This window comes from Carcharodon carcharias, chromosome 13 (assembly GCF_017639515.1).
Source record: "Carcharodon carcharias isolate sCarCar2 chromosome 13, sCarCar2.pri, whole genome shotgun sequence".
Taxonomy (NCBI): domain Eukaryota; kingdom Metazoa; phylum Chordata; class Chondrichthyes; order Lamniformes; family Lamnidae; genus Carcharodon; species Carcharodon carcharias.
In genome coordinates this window covers 139,880,510-139,907,660 of record NC_054479.1, presented here as the reverse complement: position 1 = coordinate 139,907,660, position 27,151 = coordinate 139,880,510, and the positions used below count along the sequence as shown (strand labels likewise).

Sequence of the window (27,151 nt, the reverse complement as noted above, 5' to 3'; positions counted from 1 at the left end):
ACAGGCCACCCAGCATTGACTTAGGCACCGGAAATGAAAACGGCAATCTCAGCCCTGTCGACCCTGCAAAGTCCTCCTCACTAACATCTGGGGGCTAGTGCTGAAATTGGGATTGCTGTCTCACAAACTAGTCAAGCAACAGCATGACATAGTCATGGAATTCCTCATGGAATCATACCTCACAGATACTCTCCCAGACTCCACCATCACCATCCCTGGGCATGCCCTGTCCCACAGGCAGGGCAGACACAGCAGAGGTGGCGGCATAGTGGTATACAGTCAGGAGGGAGTTGCCCTGGGAGTCCTCAACATTGACTCCGGACCCCATGGAGTCTAATGGCATCAGGTCAAACATGGGCAAGGAAACCTCATGCTGATTACCACCGACCGCCCTGCCTCAGCTGATGAATCAGTGCTCCTCCACGTTGAACATCACTTGCAGGAAGCACTGAGGCCGGCAAGGGCACAGAATGTACTTTGGGTGGGGGACTTCTGCGGTAGCACTACTACTGACCGAGCTGGCTGAGTCCTAAATGACATAGCTGCTAGACTTGGTCTGCAGCAGGTGGGGAGGGAACCAACAAGAGGGAAAAACATACCTGACCTCATACCCACCAATCTGCCTGCCGCAGATGCATCTGTCCATGACAGTATCGGTAGGAATGACCACCGCACAGTCATTGTGGAGACAAAGTCCCGTCTTTCCATTAAGGATACCCACCATCATGTTGTGTGGCACTACCACCGTGCTAAATGGGATAGATTTCGAACATATTTAGCAACTCAAGACTGAGCATCCATAAGGCACTGTGGGCCATCAGCAGCAGAATTGTACTCGAACACAATCTGTAGCCTCATGACACAGCATATGCCCCGCTCTACCATTACCATCAAGCCAGAGTTCAATGAAGGGTGCAGGAGGGCATGCCAGGAGCAGCACCAGGCATACCTAAAAATGAGGTGTCAGCCTGGTGAAGCTATAACACAGGACTACTTGTGTGCTAAACAGCATAAGCAGCAAGTGATAGACAGAGCTAAGCGATCCCACAACCAACGGATCAGATCTAAGCTGTGCAGTCCTGCCACATCCAGTTGTGAATGGTGATGGAAAATTAAACAAATCACTGGAGGAGAAGGCTCCACAAACATCCCCCATCCTCAATGACGGCGGAGCCCACCGCAGCAGTGCAAAAGATAAGGCTGAAACATTCGAAACAATCCTCAGCCAGAAATGCCGAGAGGGTCATCCACCTCTGCCTTCTCTGGAGGTCCCCAGCATCATAGATGCCAATTCGATTCACTCCACAAGATATCAAGCTGAAGGCACTGGATACTGCAAAGGCTATGGGCCCCGACTATATTCCGGCTCCAGAACTTGCCGTGCCCCTAGCCAAGCTGTCCCAGTACAGCTACAACACTGGCATCTACCTGGCTATGTGGAAAATTGCCCAGGTGTGTACTGTACACAAAAAGCAGGACAAATCCAACCCGGCCAATTACCGCCTCAATCTACTCTCGATCATCAGTGAAGTAATGGAAGGTATCATCAACAGTGTTATCAAGTGGCACTTGCTTAGCAATAACCTGCTCACTGATGCCCAGTTTGGGTTCCACCAGGACCTCTCAGCTCCTGACCTCATTACAGCCTTGGTTCAAACATGGACAAAAGAGCTGAACTCCCGAGGTGAGGTGAGAGTGACTGCCCTTAACATCAAGGCAGCATTTGACCGAGTGTGGCATCAAGGAGCCTTAGCAAAACAAGAGTCAATGGGAATCAGGGGGAAAACTCTCCGCTGGTTGGAGTCATACCTAGCACAAGGAACATGGTTTTGGATGTTGGTGGTCAGTCATCTCAGCTCCAGGACATCACTTCAGGGTAGTGTCCTCGGCTCAACCATCTTCAGCTGCTTCATCAATGACGTTCCTTCCATCATAAGATCAGAAGTGTTCATTGATGATTGCACAATGTTCAGCATCATTCGCGACTCCTCAGGTACTGAAGCAGTCCATGTGCAAATGCAGCAAGACCTGGACAATATCCAGGCTTGGGCTGATATGTGGCAAGTAACATTCGTGCCACACAAGTGTCAGGCAATGACCACCTTCAACAAGAGAGAATCTAACCATCGCCCCTTGATGTTCAATGGCATTACCATTATTGAATCCCCCACTATCAACATCCTGGGGATTACCATTGACCAGAAACTGAACTGGACCAGTCATATAAATACTGTGGCTACAAGAACAGGTCAGAGGCTAGGAATCCTGTGACAAGTAACTCACCTCCTGATTCCCCAAAGCCTGTCCACCATCTACAAAGCACAAGTCAAGAATATGCTGGAATACTCCCCACTTGCCTGGATGAGTGCAGCTCCTACAATACTGAAAAAGCTGGACACCATTCAGGTCAAAGCAGTCTGCTTGATTGGCACTACATCCATAAACATTCCCTCCCTCCACCACTGAGGCACAATAGCAGCAGTGTGTACCATCTACAAGATGCACTGCAGGAATTCACCAAGGCTCCTTAGACAGCACCTTCCAAACCCACAACCACTACCACCTGAAGGACAAGGGCAGCAGATAAATGGGAACACCATCACCTGGAAGTTCCCCTCCAAGTCACTCACCATCCTGACTTGGAAATATATCGCCATTCCTTCACTGTCGCTGGGTCAAAACCTGGAACTTTCTTCCTAACAGCACTATGGGTGTACCTACACCACATGGACTGCAGCAGTTCAAGAAGGCAGCTCATCACCACCTTCTCAAGGGCAACTAGGGATGGGCAATGAATGCTGGCCCAGCCAGCGCAGCCCACAGCCCATGAATGAATAACAAAAAAAAAACTTGCGCATTCTCTCTTTTCAGAAAGCAATCCTTTCCCCTTTTGAATACCCAGGTCGAACATGCCTCCACCAACCTCTCAGGAAGTTCGTTCCAGGCTCCCACTACCCTCTGGGTGAAATTTTTTTCCCCTCACATCACTATTACTCCTTTTGCTAATTATTTTGAATTTGTGCCCTCTAGTTCTCGATGCTCTCTTCTCACTGTTTACCCTGTCCATACCCCTCAAGATCATGAATACCTCTACCAACTCTTCTCTCAGCCTTCTTTTCTCCAAGGAATGCAATGCCAACCCCTCCAACCTATCCTCATAGCTACAGTTCCTTATCACTGGAATCATTCTTGTGAATCTCCTCTGTACTCTCTCCAATGCCTTCACGTCCTATTCCAGATTGGTCTAACTACTGTCTTATACAAGTCTAACATGCCCTCCTTACTCCTGTACTCAATGCCCCTATTAATAAAGCTTAAGATATTATATGCTTTATTAAGGTGCCCTGCCATCTTCAATGACATATATACATGTACACCAAGGTCCTTCTGTTCCTGCACCTCCTTTAGAGTTTCTCCCTTTACTTTATATTGACCCTCCATAGTCTTCCTGTCAAAATGAATCACCTCACACTTCTTTGCATTGAACTTCACCTGCCACTTGTCTGTACAATCCACCAACATGTCTATATCCTTTCGAAGTTCAGGACTATCTTCATCACAGTTGTTTCCAATCTTTGCACCATCTGCAAATTTGGAAATCATGCCCTGAACACCACAGTCTATGTCATTAATATATATCAGGAAGAGCAAGAGTCCCAAAAGACCCCTGGAGAATTCCATAATATGAGTAGGAGTGGGCCACAGAGCCTTTCAAACTGCTCTATCACGTAGTTAATTGAGGTAGAATGTCACCCTTCCTGTCCTTTAGTATCCAAAAATCTAATCCATCTCTCTCTTGAATATGCTCAATATCTGAGTGTCCACAGCTGTCTTTGGTAGAGAATTCCAAAGATCCACAAACCTTTGAGTGAAGAAATTTCTTCTCAAATCATTCCTAAATGGCTGTTCCCTTATTCTGAGACTACGAAAGGCATTTATATTTAATTACGCAAACTTGACAAACTAAAACATAGAAAATTGTTAATGAAAATTATACAATGCAGACCTTGCCATCTCTATGTTAGGGAAAGACCATTACTAAAATTAAGCACAGCAATAAAAACTACAATCCCATTGCCTTTCATCTAATTAACCTTCTATGCTGTATCCTAAAATAAAAACTTATTGATAAACTATAAATGATTTTCAGCAGTAAACTAGTCATGTTAAAATAATATCACAGCTACATGTGTGCAAGTGCATCTCTTACCGTAAGAGTTGTCACGTTCTCATCATCTGACCACTACATAAAAGAAACACAAAAGGTTACCTAGCAAACATTCTCATATCATGAACTATTGTATCAGATCATTAAACATAAATATACAGTGTTAATATGGAAACAAATATTGTTCATTAGGATAGTAGACAACAATTGCCAACACTTACCTGTATATCCTGTTCTTCATCACTGCCATCATCTGCGTGTGAACAACTTGGGGCTTCATTTCTAAAACAATTGAAACAAGCTCTTATGAAAGAAAAATCAGGAACGTGGGTTCAAGGAACATTGGAAATGGTGGAATGAAAGGAACGCTTAACCACTCAGGATAACATGGAACAATTAAAACATAACAACAACATTTTTTGAGTGATTTGGATTTTATTTCATCAAATGGAATTGAGTGGCACATCCTAAACTGTAGTAATTGTATTAGTGGCAAATTACACTATCAATAACACCAGAAAGACAATGGCCCAACAGGAAGATTTGCGCTTCATCTGTGCATTTGACACCCAATGGCTGTAATCACCCAATGGCTGTAAGATAGAGCCACTTAAAGCATAACTTATTTAAAACAAACTTGTGATTCAAAAATAATTGTTGATGCAAAACCTTTAAGCCTGCAAAGTTGTTCCGCTCTTTACTGCCCATTAATGATCAGCAGAATATAGAATGTGAATGCTCTCCATTATCATGTTTGACTAGTATGCTCTGGGCTGCTGTAGTATGGACATTATTTAAACTGTACAAATCCTGCAATTCCCTATAAAAAGTATTTGGAAAAGTGAAATTCTTCCTGTTAATAGTTTTAGTGATAAACTGGCTAGAATTTCTGATTTTGTGCTCAGTGACTTCCTCAGGTTTTAACCAAAAGAGCAAAGTTTTCAGTTTAAGTTGAAATAAAATTGTGCCTATTTTTGTAAGGTTCCACTTTGAATTACTGAAAAAACTTTGTTCAAGTTTTCTATGGATCAAGCCAATTGATCATACTAATTAATTAACAAATAAATTCTGTTTCATCAGAAAAATATATAATCTGGCTATTGCATTTAGATGGATTAGTGATATCAAGTAATTTTTTGAAAATTAGTAAACAAATGCCATATTTTGGAATGTCTTTTCTACTATACTGCAATACCCACTCCACAAAGAAAAGAAAAACTGATACAAATACACAAAGTTTGATACTCACCTTCCAGAAACCACAAGCGTCCCATCATCCAATAAATAGTCAATTACATTTTGCGGCAATGGAAGGATAATACTGTAAAACGAGAAACATATGTAAACAACTTAAAGGTCACATGTCTACATAGATCATTCAATAAAGGAAAAGGTTTTAGATTCTTAAATACTCTTACACTCTCCAAAGCATGTTTAATTTCAAGGACAGTAGCAGAAATAAATTAATTTCATTGCACAGGTCCTGTTTTTCCCTTTGCCTCTATTGCTCTGCCCTGCTATTTTACAAAAAACATTCTTGGAATACTGCTTTGTAATCCAGTTCTACCTTTAGTGAAATGGTTTGAATGCTCCATTAAATCCATATGCCCAACAGCCTGATTAAATCCAAATGGGTGCTTATTTTGCCATGAGCAGTTTAAAATAAATAATATGTTTTAATGCTTTAGTCATAAATAAGCAACATTCCCAACTCTCTGCCAGGAAATTACGGGATGTAGTGAACTCTTTTTCTTGCATTTGTCTAGTTACTTTTGTACACAGAATTTCTGCAAGAGTAATAATCCATGCAGAACACACTATACTGGGTTATAAAACATGTAGCACATTAATAAATTACCAATGAAACATAATATTTAATAAATACTTGTGTAATGCAGCATAAAGGATTTTTAATTAAATAATAATGCGTGTTGTTGTTAAGAAACAGGAAATGTTGCTATCTATATCAGGGAAATAAATGGTTTAGCAATCTGAATCAGCATAGATTTCAGGATCTATCTGAGACATACATAGTGCCTTGGTGAAATGTGCTTTTTCCCCCCAATGAGGGTTTGCTCTGATGTCCTTTTTCTCCTGTAAGTCAGCAGGTGAGCACTTCCAGTTTAAGACTAGTACAGATCAGAATAAGCTGCTATAATCTCCCCCAACATGTTCAGCTTCAACTCCAGAACAGTCCCTATGTGAATGTTCTAGTTCCTGCATCAGGTCTCAGAGAGGTAACTTGTTCCAATTGGTGCCATGAATCCAGCCTGTGAAAAAATGGTTTAAGGCTTCTCAAGTGACCTTCATCCCATCAATCTGAGCTAGATTTAAACCCAGGTTCTACAGGTAAAAGGACTATCCCATTGTCAAATCCAGTGCACTATTCAAATTGTCATGGAAAATTATTAGGTCTGTGCAGAGCCCCAGTATGTTTGGCACACTTGTACACTGTGCAATATAATGGCAGGATGGAATTCTACTGTCACATACAGTAGGCAATACCACAAACAAAGTTTATCTCAACAAGTCTAGGCAAGGGAAAATTGACAAGTTCCCCCTGTCCACTGGCTCATCTTCAAACTGCAGCATCAAGAAAAGCAAGATATTTATTTGAATAAGAGATGGTAGGTTAAATGATGAGAAACAAACCTAAAATAAAAATGAGATAATGTTTTACAAATAAGCCAGTTAGATATTGGAAATCAGAATAGACTGGGGTTGTGGGGTTGGCTACATCAAAAATCATAAGTGACAACATTTTACTAGAATTTTGAAATTATTCCCAGTGATAACACATATGCATGGAACACTCTAACAGAGTGCATGTAGTCAAAACATAGCAACAGGAGAAGGCCATTTAGCCCCTCAAGCCTGTTGCACATTCAACAAGATTGAGGCAGATCTGCAACCCAATTCCTTGCATATGCCTTTGCCCCATTAAAAAGCACTTTCTCTTTAGAAAGCCTTCTCTGGTAATTACCTGAGAACCAATTCACTCTGGTCCAATATCACATATGAAACACACATCTTTTTGTGCAAAACAATACTATACAGTAAAAAAAAACTCATGAGTTGTAACCATGGATGCAAATCCTGAATGGCAAAACTGAAATATATAACTTCAAAAAGGTGAAGCATTACACCATGAAAGATCTATAACAGTGATCTTCACTCGAACTCGGAGATGAGAATCTGAATGTCTGCAAACTACAATTGTTATTATAAACTTATGACATCCACTTCAATGCTTTGAAACATGCTTCCAGTAACCCATTACTTTCTTATCAGGGAATAAAAAGGTATTGTGCGTCAAGAATAGGTTATTCAGCCTAGCATGCCTGCTTTCTTCTAACAGACTACAGGTATTCTGATGGGCTTTCCCTAATACATTTAATCTTTTGGGCAGCGACCCAACTTAAACATCCATTGTTTTCAACTTCCCCAACAATTCCAGTACAGCCAGAAGGTTCACCTGTCTTTTCTCTTCAGATCTGCTGTGTATTTCCAACATTTTCTATTACAGTTTTCAAATTTCTGACAGTGATTGTTTCCTTTTTGTCTAATATTTTTCAATAAATAACCTCACAGTATTACTTTTCTAATTGTGATGCTAATAGGTTATGTAGCCTTCGTATTAAATATTCCACTTACGTTACAAAGGAATGAACGCAGATCTCTCCTATAATCTTAGGGTTGCTGCATTAATCTTTTATAAAAGCTAGGCAAATGTCGAGTCAAATAGGATTGAGTATTATCATAACAAGAGACAATTATGCACCAGTGTTTTCTGTTGTTCAACCTGCTAGCATCATGGAAGTATCATTATTGGGAAAAGCGGCTAGTCAAGGTTACAAGATTTGATATTATCATAAAAGTTTGTACAAATTAATTCTTTGAGGGTTACAGGAAAGAGGAGAGGCTTTGCAGAATCCTTGATGAAGCAATCAAAATGGTTAGGTGTAGTTCATGATAAAATGGACTGTACTTGGTCTGTGGAAGGAAATGAGTAGACAGCTTTGACTTGTCTCCGTTTACTTAAATATTTTAAACACTTTCTGGCTATCACCAAAGCACAATTCCCTTCTCAAGTTCACAAATATGACATGCTATTTTCTTAGAAACAACAAAAATTTTCACATGCCATAAAACACCCCATCGCCCATTCTTTAACCAACAGCAGTTTTCCTGTGTTATTAATAAATTTAATTTCAGCTCCGAATTTTGTACATAATCACAAAGCTGCTGCAGTCAGGTTATTGTTTCTTTACCTCATTCATTCACAGGCCTGCTAACCAGAGTGGTCTCTAGAATAGTAGAATGCTGACAACAGAGCCCATACTGACTCTCTGCGGCAGCAATTTAGCTAGCCCCACTCCCCAGCCCTTTCCCCATAGCCCTGCAAATTAGTTTCCCTTCATGTATTTATCCAATCCCATTTTGAAAGCCATAATTGAATTTACCTACACCACACTCTCAGGCAGTGTATTCCAGATCCTAACAACTCCCTGTGCAAAAAGGTTTTTCATGCTGCCTTTCATTCTTTTGCCAATCATTTCAAATCTGTGTCCCCTGGTTCTCAACCCTTCTGTCAAAGGGAACAGTTTATCTCAAAATACTCTGCCTCGATCCTTCATGATTTTGAACACCTCTATCGAATCTCCTCTCAACCTTCTCTTCTGCAAGGAGAACACCACACAGTTTCTCAAATTCAACCTTGAAAATTATGTCCCTCATCCCTTAGGGCCTAGAAAGCTGAAGGCAGAACTAGCATTGAGGGAGCAAAGGAGTTTTGGAACATTGAAGTACTTTAACTACTTTAACTCTCCCCTGATGCCAACAGATGGTAGTGGAAATAACTACAGTTTATCTTTGAGCACAAATCCTGCTAGATATAAAGGTGCAGTACTTGCCAAAAGTCCACGTTAACTCTGCAACACCAAATGCCCAACTCCACAATTGCCTCAGCTTATATCCTGTTGAAACCCTTAGCCCTCCTTTCTTAACTCTAGACTTGACTACTTCAATACACTTCTAGCCGAGATCCCACATTCTATCCTCTGTAAACTTTAACTCATCCAAACCGCTGCTGCCCTTACCCTAACTTGCACCAATTCCATTCACCTCATCACCCCGTGCTCACAGGCCTACATTGACTCCCAGTTAAGCAACACCTTGATTTTAAAATTCTCAGCTTTGTTTTGAAATCCCTCCAAGGCCACATTCCACCCTATATCTAGCTGGAATCTCTTCCAACTCTGAGATATATGCATTCCTCTATTTCTGATCTCTTGTACACTCCCAGTTTTAATCACTCCATCATTGGTTGCTGTGCCTTCAGCTGCCAAAAAAGAAAAACTTGCATTTATTGAGCACTCTTCACAACTGCTGGATGTGTCAAAGTGCTTTACAGCCAATGAAGCAATTTCTGATGTGTAGTCACTGTTGTAATGCAGGAAACACAACACCAATTTGCACACAGCAAAACTGTCACAAACAGCAACGTGACAGCGACCAGATCATTTGTTTTCTGTGGCGTTGATTGAGGAATAAACATTGGCCAGAACACCCAAGGATAACTCCCCTGCTCTTCAAAATAATGGCTGTAGGAACTCTGAGGAGGGTAACCAACACTTCAGGATAAAATTAAAGGGCACTTTGGCGTGGGGGACCATATCAGCAGGTGAATCTGGGACAGTTGGGGGGGTGGGGAGGAAGTATGCTGGTGAACCTGTGAAAGCAAAGGTTGGGGGGGGGGGGGAAATTAGTCTTGGCAGACCTGTGCAGGCAGCCGGGAGACAAGCAGAATTTAAGGGGCTAAAATACAGTGAAAAACAGTGTCCTGGAAACCGACCCAGGGCAATCGTCTCAATCACAGGGCGATCCTGTGAAATCTGGGACGACGGGTCACCTTGCTGCTGAGAGGGACTTCCGCTTAACATTGCATCTGAAGGCGCCTCTAACAGTGCTGCACTCCCTCAGTGGCGCACTGGAGAAAGCCTTGGCATTTTCGTTCACAAGTCCTGCCCCCCCCCCACCCACCCACCCACCCAGCTCCTGGAATTCCCCATCCTGAATCTCCCCCCCCCCCCCCCCACGGAATTCCCCTTCCTGAATCCCCTCCCTCCCCCCCCCACCCCTTCTCTAAGACGCCCCATCAAAAGAGCTTTCGCTCACTGCGGAGGGAGGGGGGGGGAAGGGTGGTGGTGCCTGGCTGCCTGAAAGGCGCTATATAAATGCCAGCCGCCGAGTGTTGCATCTGCTTGAAGCGCGCAGCGAGGCTGCCTTGCCACCCACCTCCTGATGGTGAGCTTCTTGAAGAGCGGGTACCAGGCCGAAAGCTGACAGCTGAGCACCTGCTCCTTCTTCATCGTCGCCCCTGGCAACCGCACTTCCGCTTCCGCCGGAAAAGCGTGCGCGCCGCCCAAACCGTTCCGCCGCCCCGCGCGTTTCCGCCCGCTCCCAGGGCGAGGTCTCAGCGCCACAGGAAGGTTCCGGGGGTGGGGGTGGGGGTGGGGGGGGGGAAGGGGTTACCGACGCGCACGCACACGCTGGTCTTATAAATTCATCCTTTCTGGATCATTCTCCGCTGCATCCTCTCGGTTGTTGGTACAACAGCGGATTATACTGCCTTTCCCTTCCTCCCCCCCCCCCCCTCCCCCTCCCTCAAACTGTTGAGTCGCTTAATTAATGATAATTCAGGTAATTTTATGGTTGATTTAACGCTCGGTCAGTATTGGTAGAAGAAGCGCCAGTTGTCAGGTATTGCAGCCTGTGTGAAATCTTAACCCTCAACCTTTAAACATCTAATCCTTTAAGTGTTCACGGGCTCTAGTTTCTCTTTCTCCTCGTTTAAATTTTTACGGGAATCTCCTCTTTCCCACCAGTTCCTTTAAGGTTTGGTTGGGTTTTAAGAGCAAGCTTTAGGGGAGAATTGATGTCTTCCTCAACCTGAACAGCTTGAGGCAACTTAAACTTGGTTAAATTTTCTTCACCTCGTCCATTTCATTCTTGCCACTGCAAACGTTAGCTTTTAAAAATGCGTTCAGCTAAAATGACACACGCCCTTAGTTCCTAACAGGAGGAGGATGAGGAGGAGGAAGTCTTATCCTTGAGTGTGTACAATTATGCGATTGCGGCTGGCTTGCCTTTTTGTTAAAATGGCTCTAATGACATTAACTTCTTTTTCACACCCGCACTCCATTTAATCTCTTTAATTTTAAACTTAATTGTTTTAAAGCCTCTCATTTTTGGGGGGGCTTAGTTCTGTTTAACAATACTTGCATTCCTTTTGCTTATTATTAATATATTTTGTTCTGGTGGGGGGTGATAATTGTTTGAGGGAAGAGTGTTGGCCAGGAATGTGGCAGAAGAAGTGACCTGCCCTTTTCCCTGTGAGCCTAGACATTCATCAGGACAGGTAGAGGGGATTTTGATGCTGTGTTTCATTGGCATTGCAAATTTGTGACAGGCTCATTTCTGAACTGAAACCTCATTGTAGGGCCAAAACCTATAATCTTCTGATTAAGAATCAGTTAAGATGGCTCCTCACTACTAGTACAACAGCAATTTGTATTTACGTAACAACACTTTTTTTAATATAATAAAATATCCACGGTGCTTCATGGTGAGGGTGGTGGAGGCAGCATTGTAAAATGAAAAAACAAAAACAGAATTACCTGGAAAAACTCAGCAGGTCTGGCAGCATCGGCGGAGAAGAAAAGAGTTGACGTTTCGAGTCCTCATGACCCTTCAACAGAACTAGGTTCTAGTTCTGTTGAAGGGTCATGAGGACTCGAAACGTCAACTCTTCTCTGCCGATGCTGCCAGACCTGCTGAGTTTTTCCAGGTAATTGTAAAATGAAATATGTATTGGGGCAGATGACCAATATCTTGGTCAATGAGATAGGTCTTAATGAGCATGTTAAAAGAGGAAAGCAGGTTAGACAGATTTAGAGTGGGAATTCCAGAGCTTGGGGCCTAGGCCTTTGAAGGTGTGGCTGCCAATGATGAAGAGGCCAGAATTTGAGAAGCACAGATATTTCAGAGAGTTGTGTCTGGAGATTACTGAGATAGGGAGGTGTGAGGCCACGGAGAGATTTTAAAGTCCAAGGCATTGCTTGACTGGAAGCCAGTGTTGATCAGCGAGCATAAAGGTGATAGTGGAACGGGATTAGGCTTTTTTAATTCTCCCTCAGCTGGTACACTCATGTCAGCCTGTCTACTTCAACCTTCCACATTTAACTACTCATCTAGGACGCCACAATCCATTTCCTCATCCACAGAAAGTCACACTGCGTTCAACCATTGGCTCAGTATACCCTAGCAAATTCAGGTTCAAGATATAAGTCCTTAAAGATTTTTAATTCTCTCATGACATGTACCCTACGGGCTTGTTTCTTGGCAATGTTCTCTAGCCTCTCTTGCATGCACCTTTTACTTTTGGTTCCCTACTCCACCATTGATGGGCTCTCTTTCAGCTACTATGCTCCTGTTCCTTGAGAATTCCCACCCCATATGGCATCACCTTCTTAAAATCTTTGCATTTTAGTATGCCTTTACATTTAGTACAGAAATCAGTATCTGCCGAGTAGGAGAAATAGGGAAAATGGAGGATAAAGTGTGTCCTGTGTGTGTGTGAGAGAGAGAGCGCCATAGAATTGCACAGTGTTTTTGGAGTATGCAAGCAATCTAGCATTGAAAGTTTAAAAACAGAAAGTGCTGGGAAAACTCAGGTTTTGAAGAAGAATCATGTTGAACTCGAAACTTTAACTCTGTTACTTTCTCCACAGATGCTGCCAGACCTGCTAAGTTTTTCCCGCACTTTTTGTTTTTATTTCAGATCTTCAATGTTCACAGTATTTTACTTTTATTTTGGCATTGAAAGATTTCATCACATGTAAATAACTGTTTCATCTTCTTACCTCTCTCCATTTTGTAGCTTGATAAGCCACTATTTTTTTCTTGTTGATTAAAGCTGTTTCATGGTTTTTGGACCATCCTTCTTACAACATTTCTCTTCACCTCAAAGAGTCCAGATATGTGTCAACAGGCTAATCAACTGAGTGAGACATCACAGATAAGGCTAAACCTGCCTTTGCCTGGTGGCCAGAGGTGGAAACTTTCTAGTGGGTCCAGAAGGATAAATTCCTCATTTCCGTTGGGGGATACTTGTAGATTCTCATTGTTGCTTTGGCTGAGATCAGCTAAATCGGCAGAGAGCTTCCTTCTCCTGATAGCTAGCATGACTTCTGCTGAAAGGGTGAGTTTGTGGACATGAATTCAAACCTCCTGACTCTCAAATCCTAAGCTCTCATCTAAAGCCTAGCCTTGGGGAACCATAACCCTACCTTCAGGTAAAAGGAACACCTTGTTGATTTAATCAATTGGTGTGGGGGGTAAACATCGGCACCCATGGGTTGGGCCAAATGGTGGGTTTCTGTAATTTTATGTAAAGAGTCGTCCTATTGTGCTCAGTCTCTTAAGGCAAAAACAAGGCCCAATTTCTCAAAATATTAACAGGAGTGAGAATGTAAAATCATCTGTGAGAAATAAAAAGAAAAGCTATTTCACTTACTGAGGGAATCTTTATGACTTTATCATTAGAAATGTAAAGAAAATGTGGGTTTAGTATGTGCATCATATCTTAATGGTATATTAGGTTTGAGTCTTTTGGTATCAAGTGTGACTATTAACTGCAACAGTGGTGCTTGAGTTTACTTGAACTTACTGCTTCATCTTGGATAAGTTGGGTTTTTTTGGGTTGTGAGGTGATTCGTCCATTAGCAACACAGTTTTCTGTTATTTTTGGAGAAAGTTTGAATTTCTTTATGTCCAGGCCGGTCAGTGCCATGTGAGTTGCGTTGCTGATTGTGTAGATTTATATTAATGCCTTTGATAAGTCCCACAGCTCTGACTATGCAGCTTTCTGAGCTGCAGGAGTTTTAAGAGGAGAGACAGTGGTACAGAAATACCTTTTATTGTTTACTTTCTGTGACAGTTGTGAATTATTTTATGCTGGTGATGTTTTAGCAAATATTTGGCTGTACCAAATCTTACTGCTTTCTGTTTGCTTTGTAGATTGAGAGAATTTTGGGGAGAGAGCAGAGCAACCTGGCCAGAACTCGGTAAAAGGAACAATAGATCACTAGCTCTGAGTCCAAGGGTCCATTTTAATTTGCTATCGTTCTGCAAATAGAAAAGTTAAATATCAACTTCAGGAACCATCAACAAACATGGCAACAAATAATCCTATTAAACAATCAATCATCAAAGAAGAGGTAAGAATGTGTTAAAATTACATTGTACTCTGATCTCATACATGATACTCAATTGTATGGTCATCACACTCTACGACTGATTCTATCTTCAGCTGGCATTCATAGTCATGCATTTCCAGCCTGAACACTCCCCCTCCCGCTACTTAACCGTGCAATACTGAAGCCATTTTTAGCAGTTCATTCACTGTGCAAGGTGAAATCAGCTAGCTACATAGACCAGGGATCAGTCTGGTATCTTCCTGGTCTGTACTCGCAGGATAAAGCCAGTGGAACCAAACTAATTCTGCTCTGTTGAATGTGCTGTTAATTCATTCCCTAGGTAGTGGCAAAAGGCAAATGGGCTCAACTCTTACAGACAACTTACATTGATCCTACTGGCAAAACCAGGTAGGTGGAAAAAACCATTTCCTTGAGCTATTCTGCCACCACTTGATAAAGAATTTCTCATCGTGCAAGATCTGGAACTTGAAGAGAGGGTTAAAATCAAGGTGGCTGGGAAGAAGATGTAGCTAAATTTTGTAGTTGAAATACATGCTGGAAAACCTGCTCATAGTCAAGTAGTTCATAAGATGAGAAGAATAGCTGTGCACTCCTATTGCTGCATTACTCAGAACAATAGGTGATTAACCTGTGAAATCAAAGTGGTGTGACTAATGACGCTTGCTTGGGTCTCAACTATTTACAATCTTCTAGGCTGAAGGGACAAGCTGTATTGTAGCCAAATTTTCCTGATGATACAAAGATAGGTAGGAAAGCAGTTTGTGAGGTGGATGAAGGAGCCAGCAAAGAAGTTACATCAGTGGGCAAAAAAATTGGCAGTTGGAGTATGAGGTGTGGGGAAAATGTGAGGTTGTCCACTTTAGCAGGAAGAACAGAAAAGCAGAATATTATTTAAGTGGAGGGACACTGCAGAATGCTGTGGTACAGAGAGATCTGGGTGTCCTTGCAGATGAATCACAAAAAGTTAGTATCCAAGGACAGCAAGTAATTAGGAAGGCAAGTGGAATGTTGGCCTTTTTGCAAGGTGGGTGGAGTTTAAAAGTAGGGAAGCTCTGTGGGAATTGGTGAGACCACACCTGGAGTGCTGTGCAGAGTTTTTGTCTCCTTATTTAAGGAGGGATATCCTTGCATTGAAACAGCTCAGAGAAGGTTGATTCCTGGGATGAAGAGTTTAGCTTTATGAGGAAAGGCTGAGCAGGTTGGGCCTATATCATTGGAGTTTAGAAGAATGATAGATGATATTGAAACATGCAAGATTCTGAGGGAACCTGACAGCATGTTTCCTCTCGGAAAATCTAAAATTAGGGGGCACAGTTTTAAATTAACGGGTCTCCCGTTTAAGATGGAGATGAGGAATTTCTTCTGAGGCCCATTAATTTCTTGTTATGATCCTGGACCAGACCCCCAGGTTTTTGGTACAATCTGGTCAGAGATCAGTAACTTTTTTTATTTAAAGTAGACAACGTTTTATATCTCGGGTACTTACTAAGGGAATAAAGCCACAGGATTCCACAGTTTTGGAACAAACAAAATAAACTTTACTATACTAAAGTCAGAAAAGTAAAAAGATTAACAATATCTATGTCATACTTAATAACATTCAGGATTAACATGAAGTAAATGTGGATTAACAGGCAAATTGTGTCTAATACCCGCACTACACATTAAATAGCAAACAGAAGCAAAATAGATCCCACAGATTTCTCAGCAACCTACCCAGATGTCGGCATTCACTGTCAGTTACACAATCTTGTTAAAATTCTGCCTCCCATATGAGGGATTGCAAGTTTTCACTCTTCCCCTTTCAAAGATCTAGCCTTGGAATTCCCACCAAACGTCACTGTGACTCAGTCACTCCTTGCCTCCCAGGGTTTCAATCTTGTCTCCAGAGGTGACGTTCTTCTAGATTCCTGAGTCTTCACTCCAGCACCAATTAATAGGCACAATTTCAGATCTTCAGTCAAGTGCCATTCGGAGCAGAACAGCACTTTTCCAAAGGGTTACCTTTGTCTCTACAGCCTGCAGCACGGAGTCAGCAACCTTCCACTACCTTTTCAGCTCTCCAGCTTCTCCTCACTACCTGGAGCCTGCCAACTGCAACACCTTTACTACTTGGAGCCTCTTTCTTTTGCTCCTCTCCCGAGTCTCTCTCTCTCTCTCCCCTCACTCTCTTCCATTTTCCCGATTTGCACGTGGTGCAGAAGCTCCCAGTGCGCATCGGGGCTTGTAGTTCCTGACCCCCCCACTTGGAAATCAGGTAAGTGCCTATTTCTTCACACTTCGGAATTTTCTTCTCCAGAGAGCAGTGGAAGCTGGGTCATTGAATCGATTTAATGCTGAGTTGGACAGATTTTTGATCGACAAAGGAGTTAAGTGGGGGCAGGCAGGAAACTGCAGTCAAAGGTCACAATCAGATCAGCCATCATACTGAATGGTGGGCAGGCTCCATGGACCAGCCTTCTCCTTCTCATGTCTCTTAGACTAAGGTCTAAGTCCCATGGATGTAATTCATAGAAGGATTCTTGAATGTATTCCTTTTTATTTCCTAACTGTAATCTATTCCAATGCTACACCTTTTCTTCAAACAACTGTGTATTCCGCTGTCTCTGGCCTCAAGTATCCCTCTCCTTTTCCCATTATTGGCGGCTGTGCTTTCAACCACTTGGCCTGGAATCCCCTCACTAAAGCCCCTTTGTCTCCACCAGAATCTTCTCCTTCAAAACCCCCTTAAAGCCTACCTCTTACCTCTCCTAATATCTGGCTTAACATTCTTTATTTGTCTGATTTACACCTTGAAGAAGAACCTTGGGACGTTTTTCTAAGTTAAAGACATCAACTGTTATTTTAGGATTTTTATATATATATTTTTTTTAAATTTCGGCATAACAGGGTTTGGGAAACAGTGAAACGAACAACCAGAAAACCTAACAGTAATTCTGATGGTAAGTTATCAAGTAAAATTCTCAACAGTTTATTGCTCATATCTATTTTCCTCCCTGTTGGTATGTTCCCTGCATGAATACTGTTTAGTTATAGCTAGGAATGTTTTGCTCAGTGATCAGTTTGACTTGAAGAGTTAGAGGTAGAAAGGCTTGAAGTGAAGTACAAATTGCTGTCTCATTTCACTTTGTTACGGTGTCAGGTTGCATTTGCACTATACAATTAATTATGATAGCATTGCCTCTAAAGTTGCTACACCCAGAAAAAATCTTATGCGACAAGCATTTCCATGGGAAATTTGACATATATCTAGGCCTGACTATACCTGTATATAACTAGTGTAACACTAGTTACAATATTGGACTGCCATTCCAGCCATCCAATTGTTCAGTTCTGATGTCTGGCTACTTGAATTTAGCTACGGTGCTGTGGGTGAGTTTTATTGGTTCTCAGCCACACCACCCAGTTCAATAACTCGCTGATAAAATCCGATCGAAAATATAAAGGTTACCTGAAACCCTATCTCATTTCGCTCAATCATTTTTTGTCCCCATGGGAAAATTATGGATTACTGTTGGTTGAAGGAGATTGTATGAGATGTATTTGCAACAAAAAAAACTTAACACTAAGTTAAGAATCGAACTTCCTGGCTATATTATTCCAAAAACTATTACCCACTACATCAACACTCCAAGATTAACCATTCAGAAACTTGATTTTCTGAGACTGATTTGATGTTCTATTAAGTACTGAGAAAAGCAACAGCTGCTGTTGTATTTATCCTCATCCCTTTCTGCTCCCATGCTCAGACTGCAATTTTAGAGCTAACAGCAGATGAACACTTGGCTGTTGCCACTTTCCTCTCTTCTGTTTAAGAACAATGTGCTCTTAAAAAAAAAAAAAGTAATTGCCTGCGCAGCCACCAGTCTTTTGTCATGACTGATCTCAGGGAGGTAAAATTCTACATTAAATCAATGCCACACTCCATTATGAAGAGTTGATGTCTGAAACAAATGTTAAAGGTCTATTAGCTTGAGAAAATGGATGCCTGAAGTTAGCTTAAAAGGCACTGGATTGACCACATATTAGTGCATCTGCATTGTTCTTAATACATTAACGTCCAGGTTTGAGTAGATTGGGCCTATACTGTCTCCTGTTTAGAAGAATAGGAGGTGATCTCATTGAGATATGTAACATTCTGTAAGGGTTTGACAGGGGACATGCTGAGATGTTGTTTCTGCTGACAGAAGGGTCTAGCACTAGGGCTCACAGACCAAGAATGAGGGACAGCCATTTTTAAGATTGAGGTGAGGAGAAATATCTTCACTGAGGTTTGTGAATCTTTGGAATTCTGTATCCCAGAGAGCTGTGGATGTTTAATCATTTGACTACGTCTAAGACCGTGATGGATAGATTCTTGGAATCCAGGTGATATGGGGATCAGGATGGAAAGGAGTTGATGTAGAATTTCAGCCAGGACCTGGCTGTATAAAGGTAAAGTACTGTGGATGCTGGAAATCTGAAACACAAACAGAAGATGCTGGAAAAACTCAGCAGGCCTGACAGCATCTGTGGAGGGGAAGACAGAGTTAATGTTTCGAGTCCTGACCTTTATTGTTTGGCAGAGAAGGCTTGAGGGGCCATATGGACTATTGCTTCTATCCTTTAAGTTCTTATCAGTTTGAAAGCTTAAGTTGTGACACTCCATTGTTTTCTCCAATATTTAGGAGTAGCTGTACTGGCTGTGCTGAAAAAAACTCTGCATTATGACTGTTTGATTATGGTGAAACAGTTCAGGCCGCCAATGGGATGCTACTGCCTGGAACTACCAGCAGGTGATGTAATATGTGTTTACTTGAATACATTCAGATAATTTTAATTTAACAACAATGGATGTGAGAAGACTGTGGGGAAAAATGATTCAAAAAGTCACAAATGTCCTCATATCTTTCTGAAATGTCAGATTTTATTGTCCTTCCAGTAATGACCTGAAGGTTTTTTTTTGTTTTTTTTTTGTTCTTGTATTCTACATTTTATTTCCAAGTTTCGTTGACTCCTTTTCTAGCATGGATAATGAGTGAATGCCACATAGTTCCCAAAAGTGTCAGCTGTGGCTCAGTTGGTAGCACTCCCACCTCTAAGTCAGAAGGTGACTCCAGGCTTTGTGCAAAAAAAAAACCCTAGGCTGACAGTCCAATGCAGTACTGAAGGAATGCTGCACTGTTGGAAATGCTGTTTTTCAGATGAGATGTTAAACCTGTTTGCTTTCTCAGGTAGATCTAAAAGACCTATTTTGAAGAAGAACAGGGAGTTGTCCCTGGTGCCCTGGGTCATGACATATTCCTCAATTAACATTGCAAAAAGATTATACTGGCCATTATCACATTGTTGTTTGTTAGCTCTTGCTGTGTGCAAATTGGCTGCCATGTTTCCTACATTACAAAAGTGATTACATTCCAAAAGTACTTCATTGGAAGTGTTCCTCAAGAGCACTGACAATTGTCACCTTGAATGCTAAGAAGGGTTTTTTTTAAAAGTCACGTGAAGGACTTGGAGAGCCTGATTTTCTTTACTCTTTTTGTACTGTTTCAAAAGATTGTGAGAGAGATGGAGCAGTATCACTAAATTCTTCACAAAGGACCAGTTTTGTATTAATTGGCACAAGAGGACTCCGAGTGAAACCATAAAAGCTTTCTTAATTTTAGTTTTAAAAAATCTCATAAGTAAGTCTTTGTAAATGGTACACCACATCAGTATGATGCATTTGATCAAATATATAACATTTCATTGTGAATTAAAAGATTTGGTAATGTTACAGTATCATGATTGCACTGTGTTTAGGTTCACTACTGTTCAGTGGTATAATTGTGTTCATATGCTTTATTCTCAGGTCTCATAGATGATGGTGAAACTGCAGAGGTCGCTGCTTTACGAGAGCTTTTGGAAGAAACTGGATACAGAGGAGAGATCATGGAAACATCGCCAGGTTTGAATTTTTTATTTTTATTCATTCACAGGATGTGGGTGTCATTAGTTAGGCCAGCATTTTTTTGCCCATCCCTAATTGCCCTTGAGAAGGTGGTGGTGAGCTGCCACCTTGAACCGCTGCAGTCCGTGTGGTGTGGGTACACCCACAGTGCTGTTAGGGAGGGAGTTCCAGGATTTTGACTCAGCGACAGCAAAGGAACAGCGATATATTTCCAAGTCAGGATGGTGAGTGACTTGGAGGGGAACTTCCAGGTGGTGGTGTTCCCATGCGTCTGCTGCCCTAGTCCATCTAGGTGGTAGAGGTTGTGGAGAAATTGGGAAAGACTTTTAGATGTACACTGAATTTAATCGTTCCCATTCTTGCCTGTTTTGCATTGTAGCCCTGTTGTACATTTTGAAGCAGAATAAAAAATAGGTGAAAGTTAGCTTTCATCAAACCTTTCCCAACGGCTGTTACATTTTAAGTATATTAGAAAAATAATCTTTCTAAGTATAATAGAGAGGAAGTAAATAAATCCTCTTAAAGGGAATGTGGCAAGTTCCTAAGAAGGTGATGCTTTCCAATTGTTGGTGTGTTTCTCCTTAACTGTGATTAAGTGTAATTATGAGTTCCTAACCAACTCCTGATGCCTGCTTGATTGTCTTAGGGCAGGCTTGTCCAACCCGTGGACCATGGGCCAGATCTATCGGAGATACATATATTTATTGAAGCCCATCTATCGTGGTCCGTGGAGCCTGTTTTCAAAATGCCGCTAAGGCAAGGAAGCTGAGTGGAAGATTCTGCAAGGGGCTGCTCCTCCAGTCACAGGCTGTTTCTCTCCCACGTTTGCTGCTGATTGGCTCACTAGCCTGATTGGAGGAGCAGCAAACACTGATGACAGTGAGTGTGCTCAGGAAAAAGAGAGGGTTTCAGTGGGGATGGGTGGGAACAGAGAGAGAGACGCACACTCTGACCCTCTCACACTCTAATGTTCATCTTTATTAATGACTCTTTTTTAAATGATCAATTTATTGCTTTGACACTGCTTTAACTTTGCTCAGAAAGCTACTGCTTTTCTTCATGTTTAATGTCGTGCCAAACCTTGTCTTTCCAAACTTTGCTCACTGGCCCTTTAGGTGAGAAAAAAATGGAAATGTGTCCCCACTCCCCTCCACCCCCCCCCCCCCCCCCCCCCCCCCCCCCCCAACCACCACCCCAACCACCAGCCCCACAACCACCATGCGAAAAGGTTGGACAAGCCTGTCTTAGAGTCAGAGGAATTTTCCAAATTTATCCTTTAAATTGGCCACTTTTGTTTTCCTCTTTGAGCTTCATGGTTGCACCACATTTAGATAGAACAGGATTAATGAACCTGATTGCCTTTTCTCTCCCTTTTTTTATAAATACATGAGCACTGTTTGTGGGGTGGGTAGGGTTGTGGGGGAAGTGTCTGTCACCTGTTTCTTTGCTTTCCCTGATCCAACGTTGTGTTCCATGAATCCGTCGGGAGAGTGAGAAGTCTCCTGTGTAGCCTGCACAATCCAAAGACAATATGCAGCGTATTCAGATTGTACCTGTAAAAGTATTTTGCACTGTTGTACCAAGTTAGGAAATTCCTCTTGAATTTAAGCAATTTTTAACCTATCTTGAATCCTCTTTTTTAGCTTTGTGTCTGGATCCTGGATTGACCAACTGTACAATGAACTATGTAACTGTTAATATTAATGGAGATGATTCAGAAAACCTCAGACCGAAACAGAGGCTGGGTAAGTAGATAATGTGACAGTTATGTTTTAGTACAGCGACGAATTAGCCTAGGTTAGATGCTCAGCTCTTGATGTGGGACTCGAACTCACAACCATCTGGCTCAGACAAGATGCTGGAAACATAAGCTTGGTTATTGTTGATTGTGCTTTTAAAGCAGCCCAAGTGAAGAAATAAATATCTACAAGAAATGTAACCAATGCACAAACACTAAAACCTCGAGTCTAGGTTATTTGATGTAGAATGTCCGATAATGCTTAAAATGATTTTGTAGCTGTTTAGATTCTGTTGCGCCGGTATTACAGATTTACTAACTGCGTGGTTTGTGTAGTAATGTGAATCTAGTGATTTCCAGATGGATTACATAGAGCTCTTTTCACCTTTCAGATGATGGAGGTATGTTTTCATTCACATTTACATAACCTGGAGGCCTGGCTTGGTTAAGTATGGTTATGGACTATCTCATTCTTAAGTATGGTTATGGACTTATCTCATAAAGTCATAGAATCATAGACAGTTAATGCAAAGGAGGAGGCCATTCGGCCTGTCAAGTCTGTGCCAGCCGGAAAAAGGGCGATCCAGCTTAATTCCATTTTCCAACTCTTGGTCTGTAGCGGTTACAGAACTTCAAGTGCATATCCATGTTTTTAATCTGGGGAGGGTTTCTGCCTCTACCACCCTATATTTTCAGACAGTGAACTATGACACCCACCATCCTCTTGGTGAAAAAAATTCTCAACTTCCCACTATTCCTGCTATCAACTACTTCAAATTTATGTCCCTAGTCATTGATCTCTCTTCCAAGGGAGATGGGTCCTTCCTCCCCTGTTTACCAAGGACCCTCTTAATTTTACGCACCTCGATTAAACCCCCCCTCAGCCACTTCTGTTCCAGAGAAAACTGCCTCACCCTACCCTGTCTTTCAATACAGCTAAAATTCTCCAGTCCTGCTGATGTCCTTTTAGATCACCTCCTACCCTCTCTCTAGCGCAAATAAATGGCATAATGCTTCAATTATGGTTTATGAATAAAATTGTTGCAGTGTGTTATCTTCTGATTGAGACTTTTTATCTTCTCAGAGTTTATTGAGGTTATTTTAATTCCTGTGAATGAACTCCGTAAGAAACTTGATGGTAAGACCAGTTTTCTCTTGTTCCTGAAATGTTTAAATTAGAAGTTTTGGTTTGAAACAAAATGAACACCGTGATCTGGTTGGTTTCTAAAATTTTGTTTTCCATAAGTTATTCCCATAACTTAGTGTAATAGTAAGTGCTGTTTTGAAGGCTGGTAAATGCTATTGTCGTGTGATTTTTGAACACGATCATGCTATTGCAATAAGTGAGAACCATTCAGTGCAACCACCATGTTGCTATTTTCTCCCCCAGTATTTGAAAGAAATAATAAAAACGTGTAATGTCATCACCATACTCTTACGGAGCCCACAGTTCTTGTATTGGAATACTTAGCAAATTTGAATGATTACGTTTAAAGTTGAGGGGATATGGGGAATGGGTGGTGGTGATTCCTTTGTGCGGTGAGTTTGGCTTCAGACCTTTGTGATAATCAGAAGTCTAATGATGCTTCAGATCCCATTGTGAGTATTGAAATCTCAGCAAGGATATATTGATCATAGATAAAAGCAAAGTTCTGGAAAAAAACCTTAGCAGGTCTGGCAGCATCTGCGGAGAGAAACTGAGTTAACGTTTCGAGTCAAATGTCTCTTCAGAACTGATGGGAGGGATACTTCTATTATATTGATCTTGGAGTGGGTACAGCACAAGTTCACTAGATTTATACCAGAAATCAATGGGTTAAATCATGACAACAGATCGCACAAACGAGGATTGTATTCATTGGGTTGAGACGGCAATCTGATTGAAGACCTTAAAGTGATTTGTTAAATAATTTGGTGGGGAAATGTAGAGAAACTATTTCCTTCGGTGGAGGTAATCCAGAACAAGGGGGAATGATCTTAAAATCAGATGCGGGCCATTTAGGAGTGAGAAACACCTTTTTTGACACAAAGGGTAGTGGAAATCAGCATCTCTTTCCCCCAGAATGCTGTGGATGCTGAACCAGTTGAAAAATTCAAGACAGATTTGGTAGATTATTATTAGGTAAGGTTCTCAAGGTGCATGGAACAAAGGCAGGTAGAGGAGTTGGGATGAAGATCAGCTATTACTTAATTGAATAGTGGATAAGGTTCCAAGTACAGAATAGCCTCATGTTCCTATATTCCTATTGTGCTATGATCTATCTTCTGGGAGGGAAAAAGTTATCTTTTAGTGGCTTGTAATAATGGGGCTATGGCAGAAGTTTGGAATTGGGTGGTTTATGGGTCGGGAAGGGTAAAAATGTATCCGAGAGAAAAAAAATGCCTCCTGCATGTGAAAATATGAAGGTTAGCAAATGCCACTTCTCATGCAGACTTATGAATTGGTGTTGGATCCTATGGCTCTTGACTGGTAGAGAACCAGTGCCCCAAAACTAATGCAGCAACATATTAGAATCTTTAGCTATTTAACACAAAAGTCTCTATAGTTGAAATGGTATTTTAATACTGCTTCTTTGGTCATTGTTACTACAATGTTGGGCACATTTATTCTGTAAAAGTGCAAGTAACATTTCTGTCTCAAAAATCTGTAATTTTTAGCTAGTGTGTTGGAGCAAGGATCTTTATTTTAGGCATATAAAAAATAGTGATGGAAAATATGCCGGCTGCGTCTTTCATAGATACTCTCTTGATAAATTTTGAATAGTGAGAACCAGTGTAAATTTTCAAATCTTCTGCTTAGAAGAACAAGGGCAGCAGACACATGGGAACGCTGCCCCCTGCAGCTTCCCTTTTAAGTCACACACCGTCCTGACCTGGAAATATATCATTGTTCCTTCATTATATGAAGTCAAAATCCTGGAACCCTCTCCCTAACAGCACTGTGGGGGTGTACCTGCACCACATGGACTGCAGCGGTTCAAGAAGGCAGCTCACCACCACCTTCTCAAGGGCAATTGGGGATGGGCAATAAATGCCGGACTTGCCAGTGACACCATATTCCAAGACAATTTTTTTTTAAAGTTACCAACTGCAAAAAATGTTTGCTGAAACATACCGACGACAATCAATAAAAATCACAGCATAGGATTTGGTTATAAACAGCCATTCATATTTCATCATTGGCATAAAAACCTTTTTCACAAATGTGCACTGATGTTTATTTTGCAGAAATGCTCCAGAAGGAAAATATTGTCGTGGATGCTCGAGTTTATGTCTTTGCAATGGGTCTGATGTACGCCTCTTCAAAGCCCAACATGTTGCCTGTTTTGAAAGCTTGAAGGTGTAAAGGTCCCCTCATCTGCAATTGATGCTCAACACAAGGAAATATTTAACCCAAATTTTGTATTCTGCCCTTGTAATAAGGAATGATGGACCTTTTTTTTCTAGAATGTAATAACATTGATATAATTATCTAGATTTAAGAAGCCAGGTTTGCTGAACTGTCTTATTCACAAAACAAACATATCCACAATATGCTGCTGACATCACAACATCATTTCAACCTTTCCCCTGAGCACTTGTAAAATCCAGAAGGATAAATGTGCATGGACTTAGTAATTAAATTATATATTTTTTTAAACATACTCAACTTTCAAATTTTTTTGCCTCTGGTGCAGAAAGTTGCTTGTGGGTCTGATGACCAGGGCCAGTGCAGATCAGAGTGAGATGGTCAAGTGATAGTTGAAACTCCTTTTGAAAATTATTGGTAAGACTTTTTTGGTTTGACAGAAATGTGGAATGTGATCTGAACATTGAGAAGACTCTGGAATCCCATGTAATGGAATTTGACTTATGCAGCCGCCTTAAACCAGTGGCCTTAACAAAACTCTGAAATATCAGCGTTAAGAAGAGTTAATTTTGGTCAGCTGTTTATCTGACACAAGAAGAAACTCATTACCATTTTCACCTCCAAATCAAGAGACAGGGTATTCAGAAATCCGCAGGGTTTCCTATTTGCCCAGTCTGGAGTGTACTTTCTATTCAGACTTATTCAAGTTTCCCATTGTTGTACAGTCAAAATCACTGCCATTAAGATATTGGCTTGAGGGTTAGCTGGAGTCAGTTTGTGGGGATCATAGCCTTCCAGGCCCGACTCACCCTACCCCTCCAGGGCTCCATTAATAAGTTAGAATGGAGGTTCAGTGCCCTCAAGTATATTGTACAGCCAGTCTCAAATATTGGATTACTGATTCTGATGCAGAGAGCAGACTTGGTTCAAACTTTAGTTGCCCCATGTATCTCATCTCCGCCTCAAAGGTACCTTCCTTGTCTCCCTAACACCACCTCTCTTCCCCACCCACCAAGAGTAGTCACCAGTTCGTTATCAGGGAACAAGGGAGTATGGGTTTCAGCCCTCACCAGGTGGACGGCTGGTATAAGGACTTTCTCAGGTGGCATGGTGAACATAACTCTCCGTAAAATGTGAGCATTCTGTCAAGATCACCTAACAACTGCACAGATGCACAACATTCCTCCATCAAATGATTCATTACACCATTTTTGACATGAGCTGCTTTAATGTTGTTTTGTTTGCCTATCATTAACTGACTCTCAGTAGGTACGAAATCCTGGATATAATGTCAGGAACAGGACATACTTCCTTCACATTCGTTAGTTGATTTTTGTTGTTCTTAAATGAGAATATTTCATTTGGATTGCTAGTGCTGCTTTTATATACTGATGGGGTCCACAAAACATTGCTTTGCACCATGCAACTAACTTTAACAGGTTAGAAAAGTAATGCATTGAACAAAAAACATGCTGTAGATACTGTTGCAGTGTTTTAGAATAGAACAGACTGCCATAGCATTTGATTTGATAATTAATTCCAGCTTTATTGACTAGTCTTTTTGTTAAAGATATCAATTTTTTACAGATTCAGTGCAGGTTAATGCCATACTTTTACCTTACTTTTACTATTATGTATATATCTGCTGTAAATGTCTGAGGGAATGATTAAAGTTGTTTAGAATGGA

The 27,151-nt window shown here is 41.4% G+C and overlaps 2 protein-coding genes across 2 annotated transcripts in view; one reads left to right on the top strand and one right to left on the bottom strand.

Annotated features, from left to right (window-relative positions):
- The window catches only part of cdc123 (cell division cycle 123 homolog (S. cerevisiae)), a 35,744-nt gene extending 25,144 nt beyond the window's left edge, over positions 1-10,600 (bottom strand). Inside the window, exons 1-4 of the mRNA XM_041203491.1 lie at positions 10,466-10,600; positions 5,418-5,489; positions 4,390-4,450; positions 4,211-4,243 (exon numbers count right to left, since the gene is read on the bottom strand). Coding sequence (XP_041059425.1) covers positions 4,211-4,243; positions 4,390-4,450; positions 5,418-5,489; positions 10,466-10,539 — 240 coding nt within the window. The 5' untranslated portion in view covers positions 10,540-10,600. The remainder of the gene's footprint in view (positions 1-4,210; positions 4,244-4,389; positions 4,451-5,417; positions 5,490-10,465) is intronic.
- Positions 10,601-10,698: 98 nt separating this feature from the next.
- Positions 10,699-27,151, top strand: nudt5 (nudix (nucleoside diphosphate linked moiety X)-type motif 5). The gene is made up of 10 exons (XM_041203492.1): positions 10,699-10,870; positions 14,249-14,448; positions 14,768-14,835; positions 17,338-17,390; positions 19,116-19,223; positions 20,279-20,374; positions 22,021-22,122; positions 22,508-22,516; positions 23,200-23,253; positions 25,344-27,151. Exons 2-10 carry the CDS (start codon positions 14,404-14,406, stop codon positions 25,451-25,453), a joined length of 645 nt encoding a protein of 214 aa, XP_041059426.1. The 5' UTR covers positions 10,699-10,870; positions 14,249-14,403; the 3' UTR covers positions 25,454-27,151.